General features: G+C 33.1%; 1 protein-coding gene across 4 annotated transcripts in view; it reads right to left on the reverse strand.

Annotated features, from left to right (window-relative positions):
- Window positions 1–4152: 4152 nt before the first annotated feature.
- The window catches only part of LOC130955677 (MADS-box protein SVP-like), a 33373-nt gene continuing 12879 nt past the window's right edge, over window positions 4153–24646 (reverse strand). For 3 of the 4 annotated variants that reach the window (XM_057882600.1, XM_057882599.1, XM_057882598.1), the window contains 7 exons: window positions 13326–13511; window positions 11154–11235; window positions 11001–11038; window positions 8626–8725; window positions 8290–8331; window positions 8130–8168; window positions 7960–8041 (listed from right to left, as the gene is read on the reverse strand). In XM_057882600.1, coding sequence (XP_057738583.1) covers window positions 8015–8041; window positions 8130–8168; window positions 8290–8331; window positions 8626–8725; window positions 11001–11038; window positions 11154–11235; window positions 13326–13507 — 510 coding nt within the window. In that variant the 5' untranslated portion in view covers window positions 13508–13511 and the 3' untranslated portion in view covers window positions 7960–8014. Of the gene's footprint in view, window positions 4199–7959; window positions 8042–8129; window positions 8169–8289; window positions 8332–8625; window positions 8726–11000; window positions 11039–11153; window positions 11236–13325; window positions 13512–13706; window positions 14062–24646 lie in introns of those variants that run through there. The other variant, XM_057882597.1, reaches the window with a different exon arrangement.

The raw sequence follows: 24646 nt of genomic DNA on the forward strand, positions 1-24646 counted from the left end.
AGTGAATTTAAACAATGTTGTAGAATCAAGCCGTACACAAGAAGGACGAGGTCGTGGTTTCAATTTTCAAAATAGAGGTAGAGAAAGTTTCAGAGGTAGAGATCGTGGCAATTACAACCAAGGAAGTTATAATAATTTTACACCACCTAATCAAGGAAGAGGTGGAACAAATTTCAGGCCAGTCAATCGAGAAAGAGGTCGAGACAATTTTTATCAAGAAAGAATCAATTTTAACTGCTTTCATTGTGGAATTATGGATACAAAGTAATAGATTGCATATTCAAAATGATAAATAATAATTAAGCACACATTGCAAAAAATCAGCATCAAAATACTGATGATAATTTGGGTACTCAAATTTTATTTTTTACAAGTAATCCATGTGCTAAAGATGAAAATATATGGTACTTGTATAATGCCTATAGTAATCATATGTCTGGTAGAAAGGAGTTATTTTTTTCACTAAATGATTCAGTTAAACTATTATTGAAGTTTATTAATAATACAAGATATCTATTGAAGGAAAAAGGCACATACCAATTAGATTGAAGGATAGTTTTCTGAGTTATATTTTTTAATATTTTCTATACTCTTGAACTTGATTACAATTTACAAAGTATGAGGCAATTATCTGAGAAGGGATATAAGATGATAACTTATCGTGGATATTGCACTGTGTTTGACAACAACAGAAGGTTCATAGATAAAGTAAAGATGACTTCAAATAGAATGTTTCCGTTAAAATTCAACATGTTAATCCGTCTTGCATGAGTTCTGTGATACTTGATGATAACTAGTTGTGGCACATGCAGTTTGGACATTTTTATTTTTCTGGTCTAAACTACCTGTCAAGAAAAGGATTTGTTTTCAGACTATCACGGGTTCATATTTCCAATTATGTTTATGAGATTTGTCAACTGAAAAAGAAGCACAGAGATCCACTCCCTACAAGAAAGTCATAAGAGCCAAAACTTGAAATTGTACATTTAGATATCTATAGAAAAATCAAGCAACAATGGTTGCAGGTATTTTATCACTTTTATTGATGATTTTAGTAGATATACATGGGTATACTTTCTGAAGTAAAAATTAAAAGCATGTGATACCTTCAAGACATTCAAGGCGTTTGTCAAAAAATAAAGTGGCTGTAAAATCAAAATCCTAATAACAGACAGAGGAACAGAATATCTTGTGTGTTCGGATTATTTTAAGCAACACGGAATTCAACACCAACTAACAACTAGATATACTCCTTAATAAAATAGAATTGCTGAAAGAAAGAATAAACCATCATGGATATGGTCAGATACATGCTCAAGTCAAAACAAATGCCTAAAAAATTTTGGGCAAAAGCAGTCAGCAGTTCATATTTTAAACATGTGTCCAACAAAAAGTGTTCTTGATAAAACTCCAGAAGAAGCTTGGAGTTGAAAGCGCCCTTCCATTCATCATTTTAGAGTCTTTGGGTGTATCGCTTATGCCTACGTACCAGATTAATTAGGAAGAAGTTAGATAACAAAGGCGAGAAGTGTATCTTTATCGGCTATAGCACATACTCAAAAGCATACAAGCTGTACTATCCAGAAACAAAGAAAGTAATCATCAGCAGAGACGCGATGTTTGACGAAAAAGATATGTGAGACTGGGACACAAAGACAGAAAAACAGCCGATTGTAATTTCAAATACATGTGATGATGAAGAAGAAAGACAACCGGATGCAATTGAACAACCAAAATCATCTAGAATACATCAAAGAGAGCGGAGACTACCTGCTAGATTAGCAGATTATTATGTTGGCAATGACAACGATCCGTTCAATGAAAAAATCATAAATTTTGCTCTATTTTTATATTGTGAGCCATTAAACTTTGAAGAAGTCTCTAGAGACACCAATTAGAAGAAAGCTTTATACGGGTTAAAGCAAGCACCAAGAACGTGGTACAAAAAGATTGATTCTTATTTCACTCAGAATGGTTTCAAAAGATGTCCATTTGAGCATACACTTTATATCAAGTTCATTGAACCTGGAGATATCTTGATTGTGTGTCTTTATGTTGATGATTTAATCTTTACTAGTAACAATTTGAAGATAATTGTTGAATTTAGGGAGACTATGATAAAGCACTTTGAAATAACGGATATGGATTTGATGTTTTACTTTTTTGGCATTGAAGTAGCTCAAAAAGATGATAGAATCTTCATTTCATAGAAAAATATGCAAATGATATTTTGAAAAAATTTCAAATGGAGCACTCAAAATCAGTTCCTACTTCGGTCAAAGAGAAATTCAAGTTGATGAGAGAAGATAAAGGAAGAGCAGTAAATCCTACATATTACAAAAGCTTGATTGGAAGTTGAGGTACTTAACTGCAACCAGACTAGATATTGTATTTGGAGTTGGTTTGCCTAGCAGATTTATGGAGGAGCCTTGTACCAACTATTTGCAAGCGGCAAAACAGATTTTTCGATATATCGAAAGTACTTTAAATGATGGTATTTATTATGAAAATACTAATGAAGTGAATCTTGTCGGTTACACTGATAGTGACTGGACTGGAGATATAGAAACAAAAAAAAGTACTTCAGGGTCTGCACTTCATCTTGGTTTTAGTACAATTTCATGATCTTTAAAGAAACAACCACTAGTTGCTCTTTCTACAGCAGAAGCAGAATATATAGCAGTAGCAAGTTGTGCAACACAAGCAGTTTGACTAAAAAGAATTTTTGAGAAATTGAACGAAAAACAAAGAGCTCCAACAAATCAACTATTGCACTTTGCAAAAATCCTATGTTCTATGAAAGATCGAAAGCATATTAATATTCGATTTCACAAAATCAGAGAGTTGGTGAATGAAAAAGAAGTTTTGATTGAGTACTGTCCCACTTCCATTAAAAATCAAATTGCAGATATCTTTACAAAGTTATTGAAAACAGAATTATTTTATAAGGAGGAGTGTTAGGGACTAGCACTTTTGTTAAATTCTGGCCCGCACTTAACTATCAAAAGGAAATTGAATGATTCTATACTATTAGATACAATCTCACACCATTAAAAGTATCATTAATAACTAATTGATGACTAAAAATTATAAAAATATGTTGGTTTCTATCTTATTCGGGAGTGGATCCTCTCCAGTGAAAAAAACTGGATGGTATCCAGTGTTCAATCTAACCATTCATTGCGTTCTCTCTCTTATTTATTTCTGATCCCACTCATAAAATTAAAGGTGATAGATCACACTGGATTCTATCAATTGTTAAAAAAACTGGAGAGGATCTTTTTCCTATCTTATTCCTTTTATAAGTTGAAGAAAATACTTGAAATAATTAATTTTACAAACTTGATTTAAAGAAGACAATGTTAATAATTAAATTAACTTGCAAAAATCATTCCCCACTATTATATATAAAAGTTTAGTCAAAATTTGGTCAAAAATTAAAGGAAGTAAAATTTGCAATGACTATGAGAAACAACTAAAAAAGTTACAAAGAATCATGGTAAAATATATTCAAAGATTTACAGCTGGATAACTTTTAATAATACATATGACAAGTTGAGTTTCTTCTACAATTTTCAATAAATTACCGCCCTTATATCCAAGTTTAACTATTAAGCTTTATTACAAATTGTTTTATTTTGAACCACTAAATATAACTATAATAGATGGTGTACATCTATTTCTTATATTTAATATCTCTATATGAACTAAAGAATGTTTAGTATTTATTTTAAAAAAAAATTATTGTTTTGAGTTTTAGTAAATTTGAAAAATAAAAAATATAATAGTATTGTTTATGTGAATAAATAATTTTAAAAGTCAATATAAACTATAAAGTAGGTATTTTACTTTCACAAAAGTATATGGTTTTATTTTAAATTAGTTTGCTAAGCTATCATGCATGCAACAAATAAATAAATAAATTAAGCCACACTCCATCTGTTAAGACATTTAATTGAAAAAAAAAAGATAGTTTAACATCTTATCGACATAGATAATTACATTAAACAGACAATATAGACAAGTATGGTCAGTGACACCATTTCATTTGGATCAAATTATTGAAAGTAAAATATATAAAATACAAAATACATGTTATTAAAGTTCAGCTGAGTTTGTCATTGGAGAAGCCATGGAAGACAAAACACAGCTCCCAAGCACTTTTTCATTATATTTATAGACAAAGATGGACAATTTCCTGCAACATAAAATAAGATCACAAATGAGAGCATAAACGAATTTTTTTTTAAAAAAATAAATAATTTAATTATTTTATTTATTAAAATATATAATTTATAATATATTTATTAATTTATTAACATATTGATTTATCTTGTTTACCGTGTAAATAAAATAACTCCGCCTATGTTACACTTGCGGTACATAGCAAGTCCCAAGCCCGGATAAAGGAGGAGGGTTGTGTTAGGTCTTCGGCAACCAACATAAAAATATAGCCGAACCCCCATGACATGAATCAAAGACATTATTGCGCTAAAGCTAGGTCGTTGCCCGGAAGCAACGCGTCGTATGGCTCGAGTACGGTGTCGAAGCAAGAGCCGCTGCATCGGTGCCCGGATGTAGTGTTAAATGAGCAAGGCTTCTCGCGTTTTCGTGAACGGACGAGGGTAAATAAGCTAGTTCACAAAGGAAAAGGTAAAGGTCGAAGCGACAGAAGGTTGAGATTTGGGACATGGAACATAGGCACTCTAACAGGAAAGTCCATGGAGGTGGTGGACACCATGACAAGGAGAAAGATTAACATTATGTGCCTACAAGAAACGAAATGGGTTGGTGCAAAGGCTAGGGAGTTGGATACTTCTGGTTTCAAACTTTGGTATACAGGAAAGGTGAAGAATAGGAATGGGGTCGGAATAATTGTGGATAAGCAGTGGAAGAAGGACGTAGTGGATGTCAAGAGGGTGGGAGATCGGATCATCTCTATCAAACTTGTGGTGGAGGGAGGTGCTTTCCATGTGATTAGCGCCTATGCACCGCAAGTGGGTTCGGACGAACAACACAAGATAAGGTTTTGGGAGGATCTAGAGAGTTTGGTTCAAGGCATATCTTTGGGAGATAAGATTTTCTTAGGAGGAGATTTAAATGGCCATGTTGGGAGAGAAGTGACTGGATATGAGAGTATTCACGGAGGCCATGGTTTCGGGGTGATCAATGCCGAGGGTAAAACTATTTTGGACTTTTCCTCAACTTTTGATCTTCTCATCGCAAATACATGTTTTAAAAAGAGAGACGAACATCTTATAACCTATAAGAGTGGCATGACAAGCTCTCAAATCGACTTCTTCTTGTTTAGGAGAGTCGACCGAAAATTTTGCATTAACTGTAAAATTATCCCGGGAGAGAGTTTGACAACACAACATAGGGTGCTCGTCATGGATTTTCGCGTTGAGCAAAAGTTGAGGAAAAGACATCATACGAAGAACCCAAGGACGAGGTGGTGGCAGATGAAAGGTGAGGAACAAAGAAACTTCCTAAGACGGGTAGGAGAAGAGGCAAAGTGGGATGGGAATGGAAGCGCGGAAGAGATGTGGAGGGAGATGGCAGAAGTTATTAGAAGAACAGCAAAAGAAAGTTTTGGTGAATCTAAAGGAATAGGACCAAGAGACAAGGAATCCTGGTGGTGGAATGCGAGTATACAAGAAAAGATAAAGATAAAAAGGGAATGCTTTAAAGAGTGGTCTTTATGCCGCAATGCAGATAACTGGAAAAAATATAAGGCGGCTAAGAAAGAGACAAAAGCGGCTGTAAGTGAAGCAAGGACAAGAGCATATGAGGGTCTCTACCAGTCTTTGGGCACGAAGGAAGGAGAAAAATGTATATATAGGATCGCAAAGAGTCGGGAAAGAAGAACGAGGATGGATCAGGTTAAGGCATGTTGGCTCAAGAGGAGAAGATTAATGAAAGGTGGAAGAACTACTTCTACGAGTTATTTAATGAGGGACAGAAGACTCTTCCGAGCCTTGGTCGATTATGCACAAGGGAAGAAGATCAAAACTTTGACTACTATCGAAGGATTCGAGACTTCGAGGTAAAAGAGGCTTTAAAGCAGATGAAAAATGGTAGGGCAGTAGGACCTGATAATATCCCGATTGAGGTTTGGAAGGGTCTTGGAGGAAAAGGCATCAACTGGTTAACCAAGCTTTTTAATGAGATTTTAAGGTCAAAGAAGATGCCTGATGAGTGGAGAAAGAGCACCTTGGTACCTATCTACAAGAATAAGGGGGATATATAAAGTTGCGGAAACTATAGAGGGATTAAGCTTATGAGTCATACTATGAAGTTATGGGAAAGGGTGATAGAACGGAGGTTGAGAAAAGAGACACAAGTAACAGAGAACCAATTTGGATTTATGCCAGACAGATCTACCACTGAAGCGATATACCTATTAAGAAGGATGATGGAGAGGTATCGTAGTAATAAAAGGGATCTGCACATGGTGTTTATTGATTTGGAAAAAGCGTATGATAGGGTACCAAGGGAGGTCTTATGGAAGGTTTTAGAAAAGAGGAGAGTAAGGATCGCATATATTCGGGCAATTAAAGACATGTATGATGGGGCCACAACTAGTGTGAAGACTCAAGGTGGTGTGACAGAGGAATTCCCTATTGGTATAGGATTACACCAGGGATCATCCTTAAGTCCATACCTTTTCACATTAGTCTTGGAAGTACTCACAGAGCACATCCAAGAGCCTGTGCCATGGTGCATGCTTTTTGCCGATGATATCGTCCTTATGGGAGAGTCAAGGGAAGACCTAAATAAGAAGTTGGAGTTATGGAGAGAAGCTCTAGAAGTGTATGGTCTGCGCATAAGCCGTAACAAGACGGAATATATGGAATGTAAGTTCAGTCTGAGAAGGGAAAACTCCAATATAGAGGTGAAGATTGGAGAAAACATCCTACGAAAAGTTAAAAGTTTTAAGTATCTTGGGTGCATCATATAGGATAATGGAGAGATTGAACAGGATGTAAATCATAGGATCCAAGCAGGTTGGTCAAAATGGCGGAGTGCATCTGGTTTTATATGCGACAAAAAAGTACCTTTAAAACTTAAAGGTAAATTCTATCGCACCGCTATAAGACTGGCTATGCTGTATGGTACGGAGTGTTGGACGGCTAAAGGGGAGCACGAACATAAGCTGAGTGTGGCAGAGATGAAGATGTTGAGATGGATGAGTGGTCATACGCGATTGGATAAAATAAGAAATGAAGATATAAGGGAGAGAGTTGGAGTAGCACCCATTGTGGAAAAGATGGTTGAATCGCGTCTCAGGTGGTTTGGACATGTGGGAAGAAGACCGATAGAACATCCAGTTAGGAGGGTGGATGAGATGGAAGATGGACAAAGAGCGAAAGGCAGAGGAAGACCTAAGAAGACCATCCGTGAGGTGGTCAAACGAGATCTACATGTAAACGGTCTCTCTGTAGACATGATACATGACAGAGCACAATGGCGTCGTTTGATTCATGTAGCCGACCCCACTTAGTGGGACAAGGCTTTGTTGTTGTTGTTGTTGTTGTACCGTGTAAATAAAATAATTATGAATGTATTTGTAAACGAGATATATTTATAGTTATATCGTTTACATTATGAATGATACATGTGTATTACTATCGAAAAAATTACGATTAAAATAATATCAATTTTATTCATTTGAGTACTAATTTAAATGAGTTAATTTTTAAAAAAATTAATATTATTTTAATTATATTTTTTTAATAATATTATATATATTTTATTCACAATATAAATAAGATACATTTATATGTAAATGAGATATATTTATAATTATTTTATTTATACAGTAAATAAAATAAATTAATATAAAATAAATAAATAAATACGCTATAAATTATATTTTTAATAAATAAAATAATTAAATTATTTATTTATAAAAAAATCCTGCATAAACACATTAAAAAATAAAATATATTTTGAATACACGGTAGAAAGACAATTAATGTATAACCTGTAAATTGATGATAACTATTTCAACTCATGCTTGTTCTTTTTCATCAGCAATCTACAATATAAAAATGATAGTATTAGAAATAGAAATTAAACAATAAATAATAATTTGAACAACCAAAAATTAATTATAGTCTTTTTACCTGCAGCAATTTCTTATTCTCTTGCATTAGATCCACTCCCTACATGAGTACGGAGGATGAACATTATTGATGGAATGATGCTTAGCATGGTAAATAGACAAGTTATAAATTGTTTTTCTTAAAAGATACATTTATGGATAGTAATAATAGTTATTAAAACCTTTTTTGCGAGGACAGTGATGTCATTTGCCATTCTTTCATCCTGAAATAAACAAAAAATATTTCTTTATATACTAAGAACATGTACATAATTATTATTGTTGCAAAAATTAAATAATATATTTAGATATATTAAAAAATTAAAAATATTTTTGTATATAATTTTTAACTAAAATAACTATTATTAATAATATTTATCTATAAAAATATTTTTGATTATTTATAAAAATTTATTTTAAATTATTTAATTAAAATATAAAATATTTATTATTTTAATTAATTTTTTATATTAATTAAAATACAAAATACATGAATATATATAAAAGTTAAAAATTACCTTAGCTTTTAAAACGCGGGTCAGACCTTTGAGTAGACGTTCTTCAAGTTTCATTAGTTCTTGAAATTTTAATTCTTGAAGCTCTTCTCCATTTAACTGCCTGATAATGATAATTAATTATACTAACTGTCTGATAATAACGATTCATGATAGGTTGATATATATCAATAATTGAATTTGATTTATGTATTTTAAATTTTTAAAATTTTTTAAACACGAATCGGAGGGTTCGATTTGTATACTTAAACACAAAAAATTATCACATTAAAATATAACACTCATCTTACTTCTATATCTAAATTTTTTAGCCAGCATTGGCTCTCTTTCAGAGAGGCTAAAAATATTTACACAATAAATTAAAATTAAAATAAAATTTTAATAAAAATTAAACTAAAATTTACATATAATTTATATGTAAAAAATTAAAATGAGGAGGACTATCACCCTTCTTTCTTACCACCTAACTCCGCCCGACTTTCTAGGAAAAAAAAAAAAAAGCTCAGAACGACTTATTCAATGCAAGAAGCGTCTTTGCCGACATTGAAGCAGAATGTCATTCAAGAATAAAGGTCCACAAGAAAAAAATTTCGCTCTCCTTTCCTTCCTTGCTCTCTCTTTTACAGTTTACTCAAGAAACGAAGTTCTAAGAAATTCAATTTTTAGCATCACCTTCATTTTCGAAGTACAACCAAAATCAAATGGACAGGTAGCTTGTTATATTTCAATCTTTTTTTTTCATATATTTATATCTCTTTTTATCTATTTAGGTTGAACGGAGAAAATTTTCATTTCAAAGAACAATTTTTTATTTGGGTATCCAGAAAATACTACAATATTGATCAATACCACCAATACCAAAATTTACCAATAAATACTTTTGGATCTTTTGGTGATGACAAAGTTAAAAAACGTTAATAAAACAAAAAGAGTACGTAAAGAGTACTTAAAGATAATAAAATTATAAAAAAATAATAAAAAAAATAAAAAAATTTAATAATTATTAATTGATTGAAAATTATTTTACAATTTTATTGTCTTTGGGAACTCTTTCCATTTTATTAAACATTACTGGTATCTTTACAATTATGTTTGAGATATCAAATTCTCAACTGTACTTAATTCTATTATTTTTTAAGAAATATTTAAGTATACCAAAAGTACCAGTGCACTAATTATTTTAACTGTTGATCTGAATTATAAAAAATATATATAATATATTAATTAAAATCAACGGTTAAAATAATTGGTGCACCGCCGGTGCACTTAAAATATTTTCTATTTTTTATGTCTTAAAGATAAATTTGCTTTATCTTTCAGGTTAAAAAGATTTTTATTTTAAAAAATCAGTATTCAATAAAGGACGATAGGTTTTTGATTTGGCTTCACCCAAGGTCTTTGAAAAAACAACAAAATAATGATTACTATCATGGAATGATCCGTCGTTCTTCTAAAAGTTGGTTTGATAAAGTTTTTACTTTTTTTAAAGTAGTTTATAAAAATTATCTTTTAAAAGATAAATTTTTAAAAGCTGCAACACTTCATTTGATAAAATTAAATTAAAAATAACTTTTAATAAGTAAAAACACCACAATTATATTTAGTAAAACAATTTTTAAAACTTAAAAAAATTATAATAAACATATTTACAACGAAAAATAATTTATTTTTTTAAATTCTTTAAAATTTTATATAATATTTTAAAATAAATAATTTATAATAAACATAAATATAATAAATAAATTTTTTTATATTTTAAATTTAAAATTTTATATAAGTATCATAAAAATTTATTTTATCTTAAAAATCATCATTAAAAATACTAAATTATCTAACTCAAATTTTAAAGACTAATAGTTTAAATATATATTTGATTGTACTAATATAAATAGAATTTTCATTAGTCAATAATAAAATTTGTATATAATCCAATGTTAGTACTAGATATGTCTATTATCCACCTATATATATTTTTGTATTAATTACGTTAATTATCCACCTAAAATTATTATATATTAACAATTATGTAGTCTTTTTGTACTAATTTAATATTTTTAAATTATTTTTTTATTATAAATACTTTCCCTTTAAATAAGTGAATGTGATATTGATTCTATTTTTCAAATTATAATTATAAATTAACACATGAGAAAAAATAATTATTTTTTAAAAAATATCAAGTAACTAATATTTTTCATTATATTTATTTTATATTTGAGTCAACAATCAATTTCTCATTCTTTTGTACTAAAAATAATTGAGTAAAATTTTAAATTTTTTTAATGATGATATTAATAATTTAATACATTTAAATATTCTCTTACTCTGAAACTATGTTTAAAAGTGAATAGTTAATTAAGAATGAGGATATATAGTACCTTAATTCATGAGTCTTATCTGCCACTTCATTGCGCATCTTGAAGCATATACACAAAGATATATAAATTCCATCAAATATTGTATGCTCTATAATACTTTTTATTATCTTAATTTTTTAGTGATAAATTGTTGATTGAAAGAGTACATCTTACTTGCAATTCCATTGGAGGGTGATATGATGATTTGTCGATGCTTGAATGCATATCTTTGTGCATTTCTACTACCTGTTCCACACTGAACATATAACAGATAAAATTGATTTATTCATTTTATTTATTTTTCTTTTAAATAGAATTTAAATTTAAGATAAATTAATTTTTAGTTTGTCAAATTAAAAAAATATATTATAAAAAAAATATTTCATGAAAGTCCCAATTAATAGTTATTTCAAGTAAAAATATTAAAATGCATAAATTTAACAAATAGGACATGCAAAAATAAATAAATTTTTATGATTGTGAAAAATTTGGGGATAATGAAACTTTTAATTTTATAAGTTTACTTAATATAATACATATTACATGTAATTATTAGTAGCTTTACATTTATACGTTCAAATATTACTAATTCAATCATTTCATTATAACTATATATGATCATTAATGTTAATTATTTGTGTGAGAATTGGAATAATACGATCAGGTAATTTTTTTTATAAAAAAAACTATGTACATACAAAAAAATAATTACTAAATTCATTATTATATATTTGTATATAAATATATTTTTTAAAATTTATTTTCAATATGTATTATGTATTTTAATAATATTTTATACGAATAATTAATTTAGTAATTAGTTTTTTGTGTATATGTAGATATTTTTTTATATACACTTAAAAGTTATATGTTACATTGATTTAAATATTATATCATATTATATTATATATTTATATATATCAAATAATTTGGGTTAATATGATATTTTGTAACTATAATTTATGATATGCAGATAATCGGTTCATCATTTAATTCTAAAAAAAAAATCTTATAAAATTTTCAGCAAGATGCAAATTTAATCTACAACAGTGTGAAAAATTGAAAATATCCTCATATAAGTAGTATATCATAAAAATAAAATTTATACACTACTCAACCTAATAACCCTTTTTTTGACATTGAATTTTATCAATCTAAGTAGTATTAAATTAAAAAAACAAAACGAATTTTTCCATATCTGTCCTATATATAATAGAAATTGAAATAATTTTGATGTACAATTTTTTTGTTATTAAAATGTATTTTAATATATATTTATTAAAAAAAAACTTCTTTTTCTACTTTTAAAATTTGAAATTTAAAGTTTTTTTCTAGGATAAAAAGTATTTACATTTTGATTAATTTAATACATAAATATTTAATAGATAAAAGGTGAGTTAATACACATATTATTATTTATTGATAGGCTGTGTGTATATAATGACGTTCAGCTGTTGTGATTATGTGTGGTCTTTTATAGAAGTTGTATAATATATTAATATATAAATATCAGAAATTTTAGTATTTTTAGTAATTTTAATCATTAGTATAAATATTAAATTATCTCTAATAAATAAATTTTATTAATTTATAGGTGCAAATTTTAAAAAATATAAATGTAAATTATATTGGTTCATTTATATAAAATTTTGATAAATATAAGTGTAAATTATATATTTTTTGTATATAAATATTTATAAATACCATGCAAATTATTATTGATTAAGTGCTGATCCAACATAATAATATTTGCTTGTCACTTGCATTGCTCTATAAATAAAATAATTGGTCAAATTCGTTCCTGAAAGATTATTCGTTTTTCAAATTGGTTCCTAAAATTTTTTTAATTAAATTTATTTTTTAAAAATTTTAAGTTAATCACATTAGTTTTTCTGCCATTTTCTTTATTTATGGTGTCAAAATTTGCTAATATAGTACATCAAATGACACCACAACTGTTAACATAATAAGTTTACAAAATTAGATCAAATCAAAATTTAATTGAGAGGAGAACTTGAGGCACTAAATCTCTAAATTTAGAGTTGATTTGATATAATTTCATAAACTTATTATGTTAACTGCCCATTTGAATTAATAAGTGTGTTGGATGTGTGTTGGATATCACTTAACGTGTCATATCAACAAATTCTATATATGTTATTAGCAATGGAAGTAACACAAGACTAACAGTACTAATTTAAAATTTGTGAAAGATGAATTTGATTAAAATTTTTTTCAAAAATTTATTTAAACAACAAATAATTTTTTAGGATAATTTGACCATTTACTCTCTATAAATATTTTAATATAAAAAAATTGAAAAAAAAAAAGATAAAGGAGAGAAACCTTGAACTAGAGTGTTGGAAGAGTTTGCCAGTAGCAGAAAAGACAAGGAGCGCCACCTCTGCATCACACAGAGTTGAAAGCTCCCCGGCCTTCTTGAACAGACTTCTTCTCCTCTTTGAAAAAGCCACCTGCCTTGCTGCTATGTTCTCTATCTTCTTTATTTCTATCTTATGTTTCGTCATATTTCTACAAACACATCAGACACACAAATTAATAACTAATTAAGGACAAAATTATTAGTTTTAATTTCTATGTAGAGAACAAGATATAAATAATAATAATAATAATAATAATAATAATAATAATAATAATAATAATAATAATAATATGATAGAATATGATGCAAAAAAATTGATTGAAACTAGCGTGCTATGAAGAAACCTTGAAGGTGAAAGATATGGGTTATAAGATCGGAACACCACGTTGTAAAGGGTGTCAATATATATATGCATGACTAGGAAGAAACGAGAATCTTAAAAAGGAAGCCTGTTGAGAGAGAGGGGAAAAAAATTGAAAAAGAATTATCTTCCAAAAGAATAAAAGATAAGATTTCTTCGTATTTGGAATATGCACAGAAAGAAAGAAAGAAAGAAATAAAGGTGGCTCCTCTTAGCAAGAATATTTAAGCCATTCCGTTTGATAAAATGGAAAGAAAGGGGTAGTAAAAAAACCAGGGGTTGAACTCCAATCCTTACCAATCACACACGCCTATGCGTATGGGAGGATTTTTCTTAAGTGATTTTATAATATTTAATATTTTATATATACGTGCGTCTGTTTTTTTATAAATTTTTAAATAAATAATTATACATAATTAAAAAACGAATTAAATCTGTAAGCAACACATTTTGTCCTCTCTACGTAAGATATAAGTTGGCCACATCTCATTCTGCTAATTTTTTTTATTAATTGGTTGATTTTATGGGAGTCTCCTTTGGTACTTCAGATCACTTAGTTCTTTTTTTCTTTTTTAAGTATATTTTATGATCCCTTGTCCATAAGTCGGTTAATTTTTCCCTTTATGGTCTGATAACTGATGCCACCAAAGTAGCGGAGTATAAGTGAAAACTTTTTGGGCTGATTCTTGTCGGCTACCGTAATGAGTGATAACAAATAACCAATGATAGCACCAACTTAAGTTCACATAGATAGATGAGAGTATGTGTCTTTTAATTATTTTTTTTGGGTTCGATATTTATTAGAGGATAGGAATGAAGTTAGTTTATTGTCGCTCATTTTGTGTGTCTCTGTAATATCCGAAAAAATAGTCATTGAACTTTCGACCCGATGGATATTTTGGTACAAAAAAAAACAATGATAACAAATTGAATTAGTAGAGTGCTTAACTCACTCATTTGTTTAAATAAGTGTCGAAATTTAAATTGTATATACAATAATTTATTAACTAGTAACATACTTTTAAATAAAATTTAAATCCGTAATAAATTTTAAATTAATCTTCAATCTATCAAATTAAAAATTACAGTAGACAATAAAAAAACAAATAACCAATGATAACACGAGAGAATTTAAAAAAAAAAATATTTAGTCTCGAGAGAGATAATTATAAGGAGCATCCTTTTGAATTAGTCATATTTAACTATATAAAACGAAAAAAAAAAAAAAACCAATTCCGCTACGTTACCAACAATATTTCTGTCAACATCTATCAACTCTTGTTTATAATTGTGTTTAAAGAAAGTGTCTTTGTGGATGTGTCTAATAAAAATGTCTTTTTTATGGCTGTGTCTAATAGAAATGTCTTTATATATGTATTTTTTAGATGTGTCTCCTTATACATATGTTTAAAATATAATAATTAATTATTATTAGTAATAAATTGACAGATAGTATATTGATAACCTATACTTTTCCAAAAAAAAATTAAGGAGCAGCATGTTTTAATACATCTGTATTTTCTATTTTTAACTTAATAGCATATCATTTTATTTTATTTGATCATTTTATTGAAATATCAAAAGTAGATTTAAAAAATAGTTTTATCCTCAATTGGAAGGCAACTCCTGTAGTCTTATTGTTCTGGTAATCAGATTGCTTCAGCATGCAAGTCCACTCAATATGGAACGTACTACACTGGCATGGCTGAAAATTGTAACACTTGGAGATTCTTTGCTCCTTGAGATATATATACAGTAAGAATAAGTAATAACTAATAACACACTCCATAAGTCCATATGCAAAATTACTTTGCACAATGCAATTTATGATCTGCTGATAAAGATTATAATATGTTTGAGAGAGAAATATTTATAAATTTTATTTTGATACACTAATAATATAAAATATTTTTAATTATATATTTGTTTTTTAAATAATTATTTATAATAATCAAAAAAATTATTTTGTTGATATAATAATGTATAATTTTATATATATATATATATATATATATATATAACTACTTTATCATAATAATACATCAAATTAAATTCTTAATTAATTCCACCAAATGTTAACGTAACAAGTTAGATATTGAATGACATGTTTCGACTTATCACATAAACGGTTAATCTATTACGTATTTGATGAAATAAATCAATAATAATGATTAAAATAAAAACTTTTGAAATTTTATAAAAGCCAACAATTACTGACCAGATTAACTCAACTTAGTTCATAAATTTTATAAAAGCCAACAAACTTTCAATATTTGTTTAAATGAATTAGTAAATTAACTACTAGATTAACTCAACTTAATTCATAAATTTTATTGGGAAAAAAAAAACGTATTTAAGGAGTTAAGGACCTTTGGTTGGGTAGTTTGTTAGCGCTGCAGCCTGCAGCTTTTATATCTGAGGGGCACTGGCGCACTGCATCAGCCTATCACGTGATCCACCACGTGTTAAAAATAAACCGAATGCTCTTCTTACAAGTGTCACCCATTTGGGTGCAACAATCAATCAATCGGGGTGCATCCAGACGTACTTCTGAAAGAACATACCAAGGGACCAATACTTCTTGTCATCTCTATCCCGATTTCCCACTAAACTCATCTCAATTGGGGATTCAAGGGACCTTATGACAAGATCGTCATGGATGCCGATATGTTCTTTCTTTCCAATACTGGAACTTCTCATGGATCGGATCAGTTTCATTTCTGATAGGCAGGATCCTCAAGAATGAGGCAAGCCTAGAGCATACGTGAAACTAGTAAGCAAAGATAAGCATATTGAAGACTCAAGATTTCAGAGAGAGAGAGATTTAGAGAGTATTCATGGTGAATATCTTATAATGGTTATATTGAAAGATTAACTTCTGGTTTGTTACAATGGGAGAGTCCTCTATATATAGAGGCTCTTGGGTAGTGGAGGATAAGAAAGAATCTTATCCATCATTACAACGAGACAAACAACTTTAAACAAGCTACTTGAATACAGACACGTGGACCGCACTACTAAGGGATAAGAAGGAATCTTACCCTTGGTTACATTATGACAGCTTTATCTCACATCACTCCTCTTTATGATTATAAAAGGACAAACTTACTTTATGTCACACCGTATTTTACATGATTATAAAAGACAAAATATCATAATTACTTCTGGACATTATGCTTATTGCTGGGTCCCATTTTTCACGGACTGTATTTCGTAATGGGCTCATGTTCATCAATGTCATCCTCAAGGTCATGTGGTCCTTGTGTGCATTGATCCTCAGTATCATCATCTTCAATCCCAGCATCCACATATGTTGGACTTGGCGGTACTGGATAGACTCTTGATCCTGGTTCTTCGTCTTCAATGTGTCCATAGCCATAGATGGCTTGATCTTCAAGAGGAGAATTCCATGGGTGTTCATTCTGGGAGAGTGGTGGTGTAGGATAAGTTACAGATGAAGCAAGGAAGTTGGCTTGGAATTCTCTTAATTCTTCCTGTACAGTCCTGGAGGAGGAAGCTTCCTCTTCTGCTGAAAGTGATAGTCCTTCAATGGCTTCTGTGAGTACATCAACGTTAGGATTGTTGTGGAAGGTGAGATGTTTGGCCAGATTGTTGAGACAGTGTTTCTCATCTGTGGGCCATATCTTTGAATAACCAACAATGTTGATGTTGTTTCTGGTGTAGAGGATCCCTTGACGGTAAGCAAATAGTCTTCTCAAGACAAAGGCATAATAAAACCTGTGTCTCAGCTTATCAGGGATATTCCAAACGTCATGGTCTGTTAGTGCACTGAAGAGTTTTCCTCTCCAAAATGGAATAGGTGCAAACATCTTGAGAAGTTTCTCAAGATTTGTTCCTGAGAAGCTTTTGTCACAGAGAAATCTGTACATAGCAATTCCAGGAACTATGATGGCACAATCATACTGAACAGAAAGTGCCCACATGAACCACAGCATTTCTTCAGGAATTTCACCTTTAATGGTGGGTATAATATGATAAGGTGTTTTCGGGTGAAAGTGTTGAGGTTTTGCTGTGATTTGGGTAACAAGGAGGAGCCTGTGTAACCAGTAAAACAGGCATTCTTCAGCTAGGGTCTTGACCTCAGCAGCAGTCCTAGGTCGAAGGGAAAAAGGAAACGGTCCAGGTTCTCTTCTATAGAACTTATGGTCTTGAGGGCAGTCTGGAAGAGGGAAGGTTGGTGGTGAAGCTCTATTCATGGCTAGGATGTGAAGAACTTTTGGTGGAAGTTCTTTGGTTGGTCTGGAAAGGTAGTCAGCTATGGTGTTGTGGTTTCCTTTGATGTGTTTTACTGTGAATTTATAGCGTGAGAACCAATCTTTCCATCTTAGAAGTTGTGAGTTTGGTAGTATCTTTCCTTTGGTGTCCAGCATGGATGGAAAGGACGTATTGTCCATTGTGGTGTCCAGCATGGATGGAAAGGACGTATTGTCCATTTCCACAATGAAATGATACGCACTCAAGTGAAAACTGAACTTCTCGATTCCTCTTTTGACTGCGAGGACCTCCTTGTATGTAGCATGGTAATGTCTTTCTGACTCCTTGAACTGTCCGCTAGCATGCGCACAGTAATGTCTTGTTCCATCAATCTCTTCAAGGAGAACAGCTCCCCAGTAGTTATCACTAGCATCAGTTTGCAGGATGCGTTGTCCATTGCTAGGAATTTTCAATGGTGGGGGTCTCTGTGCTACTTCTCTCAGGTACTTGACAGCTGTCGTCTGTTTAGGACCCCAAGGTGGGGGTTTCTTTGTTAGTAACTTTGACAACTGGCTTGTGTGTCTCGTGACATCCGGAAGAAAGTCACGGATGTAATTAATGATGCCTAAGAACTGTTGGACCTGTTTTGTTGTCAGGTGGTTATCAGGAAAGTTTAACAGTTCCTTTGAGATGTGCTCTCCAGGCTGGAAGAAACCATTATTGAAAGTCATTCCCAAGAAATCAATTTGGGTCTGACCAATAAGGCTTTTTTTTTTTCACATAGCATTATTCCATATTTTTCCACGATTTCAGTGAACTGGATCAGAAGGGCCTGATGAGTTGGGCCGTCCTTTGAGAACAGTAGGATGTCATCTATGTAAATGAGGGCTGAGTGGAGTATGGGCTCAAAGATTCTGATCATAGTTTTTTGGAATAATGATGGAGCTACCTTTAGTCCAAATGGCATGACAGTCCATTGGTATTGGGCATCAGGTATGCAAAAACCCGTTTTATATCTATCTTTGGGGTGGATACCCAGTTGCCAAAATCCTGCTTTGAGGTCAAACTTACTGAAAAGTTTAGCTTCACTAAGCCGCGGAGTTATGGCGTCAATCCTTGGTAGTGGAAACTTGTCATCTTGTAAGAAGAGGTTTAAGGGCTTGTAATCAATCACCAGTCTCTTCTTTCCTCTGATTTGTTCAGACCTCTTTTCCACATAGAATGCTTGGCATGCCCAGTTAGAAGTTGTTGGTTCAATCAAACCTTGCTTCAGTAACGAAGCGCATTCTTCTCTTGCTAACTTCAGATTTTCAGGATTCATTCCTGAATGGGTTGCCTTGGTAGGATTGATGTCTTCATTCTTTTTGAAGGGCAATTGAATGAAGAATTCTTGATTCTTCCATAAAGGAAAAGGGTGATCAAACTTGTCATGGCTGTCACAACAAGTTTTCAGTAACCTGTTCTGGATAGCTTCATAGTCTGAAGGAGCCTTGCTAATTTCATAGATGCCTCTGTTTTCAAGAAATGGCAAGAATTTCCTTTTGAATTTCAATCCTTCTGGCCATATTGACATTCCCTGCGTTTGGTAGTATGCATCGAAACCAAACAGTACATCCTTCTCAGGGAGGTAGCTTCCCAGAACTTTCAGCCAAATCACCATTTCAGGAAATATTTGTATTCCAATTTTTCCTCTGGAAATACGATCAATAATAAATCTTTCCTGGCTGGCTGTTGTGTAGGTCTTGTCATGAGGAGCCCAAATTTCATCAGGTAACAAATTGGGTCTGACAACGGTTGCACAAGATCCTGTATCAAGTAGTGCTACGGCCTTTTTTGGCACATCATACTTGGACGCCAAAAGTTTGACTTTAAAATGGGGTCGTTGGATCCCATCAATTCTTTTGGAACCTAAGCTTCCTAGGCATCCTTCTTCTGCCATCCACTGTTGAGGCGGAGCAGGTGCCATATAATGGATTGGCCTGTAGTCATCATCAGAAGGATCATCTTCAGGATCATGAAGCACATATTTTGTGTACTCATCTGCTTCTGACTGTTCTTCAAGGATAGATTCAAGATCTTCATCTTCTCGGGTTAAGACAGCTTCTTGTAGAGATTGAAGCATCTTTATTTCTCTTTTGCTTGTCTGCTTCTTATTGGGACATTTCTTGGCAAAGTGCCCAGTTTGTCCACAAAGAAAGCATTTGTTGGTTCGCTTGTCCTTGAAAGTCTTTTTTCTGAAGAACCGTTTCTTTCCTTTAAACTTTCTTCTTCTGCTAAAACGGCTTTGATCAAAATCTGACCGTCTGGTCCTTCTGTAGTGGTGCTTCTTTTTTGTATGGCAGTCACAAGAGTCTTTATCTTTGCATTTGATCTGCAGATAAGACTTGTTGCACGCTCCCTTTAGTTTGAGGGAATTCCTGGCTAGCTGTTTGATCAGGTCTTGCTGATTGCAGAGCTTATCAAGAGCTGCTAGAGCCAATTGATAGATTTCTCCGAAGGTTATTGTTGGAATATCCTTCTGGTAGATGGCCATTGTTCTTCTTATCTCTGGTAGGAGCTCTTTTGGGAGTGAAGCAAGATACACTTCTTTGAGCGTTGAGTTGCTCTGTCCCCCAAGAGGATAGTATTTGGCCTGCATTCTTTTGAAATGCTTTTCCAGATCTTTCTTATTGAGTGAACAGCATTTCATCTCATAGTATTCTTGAGAATTTCTCTGCTGGATAATCCCAATGTCTCCTAGGAATTCTCTATGCAATCTTCCTAGAAACTGAGCAGCACTTCCACCAGTAAGCTGCATTCGCTCATATTCACTTAATGTGTTTATCCATTCTCTAAGATTGCCGGTCATTCTGGTGACAAACTCAGAGAGTACTTGCTGGATATCTGCATTAGGGCTAGTCATCTTGGTATCAATCCAGGCTCCAAAATCATTCAACCTTTCTCTGTACTTGTGAGGAGGAAGGTTATCGAAAGTGAAATAATGGTTGCCTGCTTTTGTCTGAGTGGACTTGGTCTGTGGAGGAGGATTATCATCTTCTTCTTCTACAACTATTCCTTCTCCTTCTTCTTCTGAGGTTGGGTTGGCTTGATCAACCATTGCTATTGCAGAAAGATCTGCAATCTGATCTTCCTCAGATGATTCTTCAACCAAAAAATCTGATGAGTCAGACGTTACTTCTTCAAACGAATCACTTGAAGTGATGTCTGCATCAATCATTCCGATTGTCCTCTTTTCTGGTGCCTGTTCTTCTTTTCCTTTGGAAATTGCCTCAGTTTTTTCTCCAGAGATTTCTCCTCTGAGAAATTCTCTTTCTGACCATGGTGGATTATGCATCTTTTTTTGTGAAGGTCATGTAGGTTGAACCGGGTGTGGTTTAGGCTTTGTGTGAAATCTTCGGGCAAGGTGATAATGGGTCTTGAAGATGTGGTCATAATCAGGTTCATTTATGGTTGGCTGCTGTAGAGGAATGTAAGTGGGTGTGTACATGGGATACTGTGGTGGATATAAGGCTAATGGATCTGTGGCCAAAGCTTGTGGCTTGGGTTGTCTAGCTTGGTCTTGTTCGATCTGTCTGATCTGGGCTTTAATACGGGTAAGCTCTTGGTCTTTTTTTGGAAATCTGGGCCAAAGTAATGGGTTTGGATGTAAGCCTTTAGGTCTTGGTCAAGTTTTTGGGCTTGTATGGTCAGTCTATTTCTTAGCTCATCAACTTGAGTTTGAACTGAATACACTTGTGAGGACAAATTGTCTGTCTTCTCAACGAGTGTCTCCAAAGTGTGATCGATTCTCAACAGGACTTTGTTTTGGCTAACAGCATTCTCCGTTTGCCAATTCAGTACCTCATCTTGAGGTGAAGTTGACTGAATTCCCTGTGGAGTTACTCCTTTTGGGGCTATGTATGGCCGTCGAGTAATCCTTTGACTGTCAGTGGAAACCTGTAGAGGAGGAAACTCCTGCTCATAAGGCTTGAGGGTTGCTATACATGGTACAGCAATAGGATCTGAGAATTGAGGCCTAAGGATTTTCTTTTTCTTCTTCCTTAAATAAAACCTTGGTGGTTCTCCAGGTTCATCTGGTGGATAGAACTTTGGAGGAGCAGTACAGCTCTGCTTCCTGTTCTTCTTGGACTTCTTCTTTTTGTAGTAGTCTTCATCTTCTGATTCTCCCAAGCATCGCAGTCGCAATCTGAGTCACACATACTATGGTCAACATCCCATATGAAATGGACTTTGACGTGTGAGACATAGACTGGCTTTCCTTCTTCATAATAGTGAATTGGGGGGTCATCTTGATCACTGGTATGTTGAACAGTGAGAGGAGAGATCATATAGATTCTCCAGGAAGATGACTGTCTAGAAAAAGATGGTCGTCCTTCTGTTCCTGGTCTTTGAAAAACCGTTCTGACTGTTCCATCAGTCTCTCGTGTGACCACTGGTGGTGCTGTTGTTTGGACATCAGGAGTGCTTTGTGGAAAAGCTCTCTCATAGTTAGTAATCCATTCTAGTGGTACTATGACGGCAAGCTCTTCTGGAGGAATCATCCTCGGAATGTTAACTATGGTCGGACCATGGTTCTTGTCTGTGAACATCAAAAGAGCATCATGGGTGGTGTTTGGAAGGTTCAGATCCAAAGCGTGATCTTGGATTCTGTACAACACCTGGTGGTGGAGTGTTGCTTGTTCAGCACTGGCGTCTTGTGTAACACCAATCAACTGGATCTGTATCCGGATCCTTTGAGAAAGGGTCGGATCTGTAAGCCTGATAGTGAAATCTGGCGAGATTGTAAGAATCACACTCCCATTAGTGAGAGTGGATACAAGTGCTCCAATAAGCGCATGTTGGTATTCTTTGAAGGTGGTATCTAAAAGTGCGATCTTTGCAGTGACAGGCAGTCCTTTCCTGCCATGTAAGGTCAGAATCAATCTTATGGCTCCAAGGTGAAGGTGAGTATATCCTTGTGACAAGTATTCACGAATGAGTTCTTGAGGGATCTCAATCGTAACGTACTGTTCTGCAGAAGTGGCTTGAAGACCACACTGTTGTAAACGGGAAGTTTGAATTACTTCCTTAACAGGAGGTGATGATTCCCTTCTTATAAGATGGCGAATACTAAACTGCTTTTTCCGGTGGTAGAAAGAGTATGGATTGATGAGAGGTTGTTGGGTAGCAGGGATCTTTGAGTCTTCTGGTACATGGGTGATTTCAACAAGGTTTTCTATTTTGTTGGATAGGGTTTTATGAACAGATGGTGGTAAATGATCAAGAGAAAGCTCTGTATTATGAAAAATAGGTTGGCTAGATTCAGGGTTTGACATGAATATTTCAAGTCTCTCTTACTCTCCTTTGTCTCCAATATACCTTCTCTTTGCTTTAGTTCATTAGGCTCTGATACCACGGGGTGCATCATCGGGATAGAGATGACAAGAGGTATTGGTCCCTTGGTATGTTCTTTCAGAAGTACGTCTGGATGCACCCCGTGGTATCAGAGCCTAATGAACTAAAGCAAAGAGAAGGTATATTGGAGACAAAGGAGAGTAAGAGAGACTTGAAATATTCATGTCAAACCCTGAATCTAGCCAACCTATTTTTCATAATACAGAGCTTTCTCTTGATCATTTACCACCATCTGTTCATAAAACCCTATCCAACAAAATAGAAAACCTTGTTGAAATCACCCATGTACCAGAAGACTCAAAGATCCCTGCTACCCAACAACCTCTCATCAATCCATACTCTTTCTACCACCGGAAAAAGCAGTTTAGTATTCGCCATCTTATAAGAAGGGAATCATCACCTCCTGTTAAGGAAGTGATTCAAACTTCCCGTTTACAACAGTGTGGTCTTCAAGCCACTTCTGCAGAACAGTACGTTATGATTGAGATCCCTCAAGAACTCATTCGTGAATACTTGTCACAAGGATATACTCACCTTCACCTTGGAGCCATAAGATTGATTCTGACCTTACATGGCAGGAAAGGACTGCCTGTCACTGCAAAGATCGCACTTTTAGATACCACCTTCAAAGAATACCAACATGCGCTTATTGGAGCACTTGTATCCACTCTCACTAATGGGAGTGTGATTCTTACAATCTCGCCAGATTTCACTATCAGGCTTACAGATCCGACCCTTTCTCAAAGGATCCGGATACAGATCCAGTTGATTGGTGTTACACAAGACGCCAGTGCTGAACAAGCAACACTCCACCACCAGGTGTTGTACAGAATCCAAGATCACGCTTTGGATCTGAACCTTCCAAACACCACCCATGATGCTCTTTTGATGTTCACAGACAAGAACCATGGTCCGACCATAGTTAACATTCCGAGGATGATTCCTCCAGAAGAGCTTGCCGTCATAGTACCACTAGAATGGATCACTAACTATGAGAGAGCTTTTCCACAAAGCACTCCTGATGTCCAAACAACAGCACCACCAGTGGTCACACGAGAGACTGATGGAACAGTCAGAACGGTTTTTCAAAGACCAGGAACAGAAGGACGACCATCTTTTTCTAGACAGTCATCTTCCAGGAGAATCTATATGATCTCTCCTCTCACTGTTCAACATACCAGTGATCAAGATGACCCCCCAATTCACTATTATGAAGAAGGAAAGCCAGTCTATGTCTCACACGTCAAAGGCCATTTCATATGGGATGTTGACCATAGTATGTGTGACTCAGATTGCGACTGCGTTGCTTGGGGA

This window comes from Arachis stenosperma, chromosome 10 (assembly GCF_014773155.1).
Source record: "Arachis stenosperma cultivar V10309 chromosome 10, arast.V10309.gnm1.PFL2, whole genome shotgun sequence".
Lineage (NCBI taxonomy): Eukaryota > Viridiplantae > Streptophyta > Magnoliopsida > Fabales > Fabaceae > Arachis > Arachis stenosperma.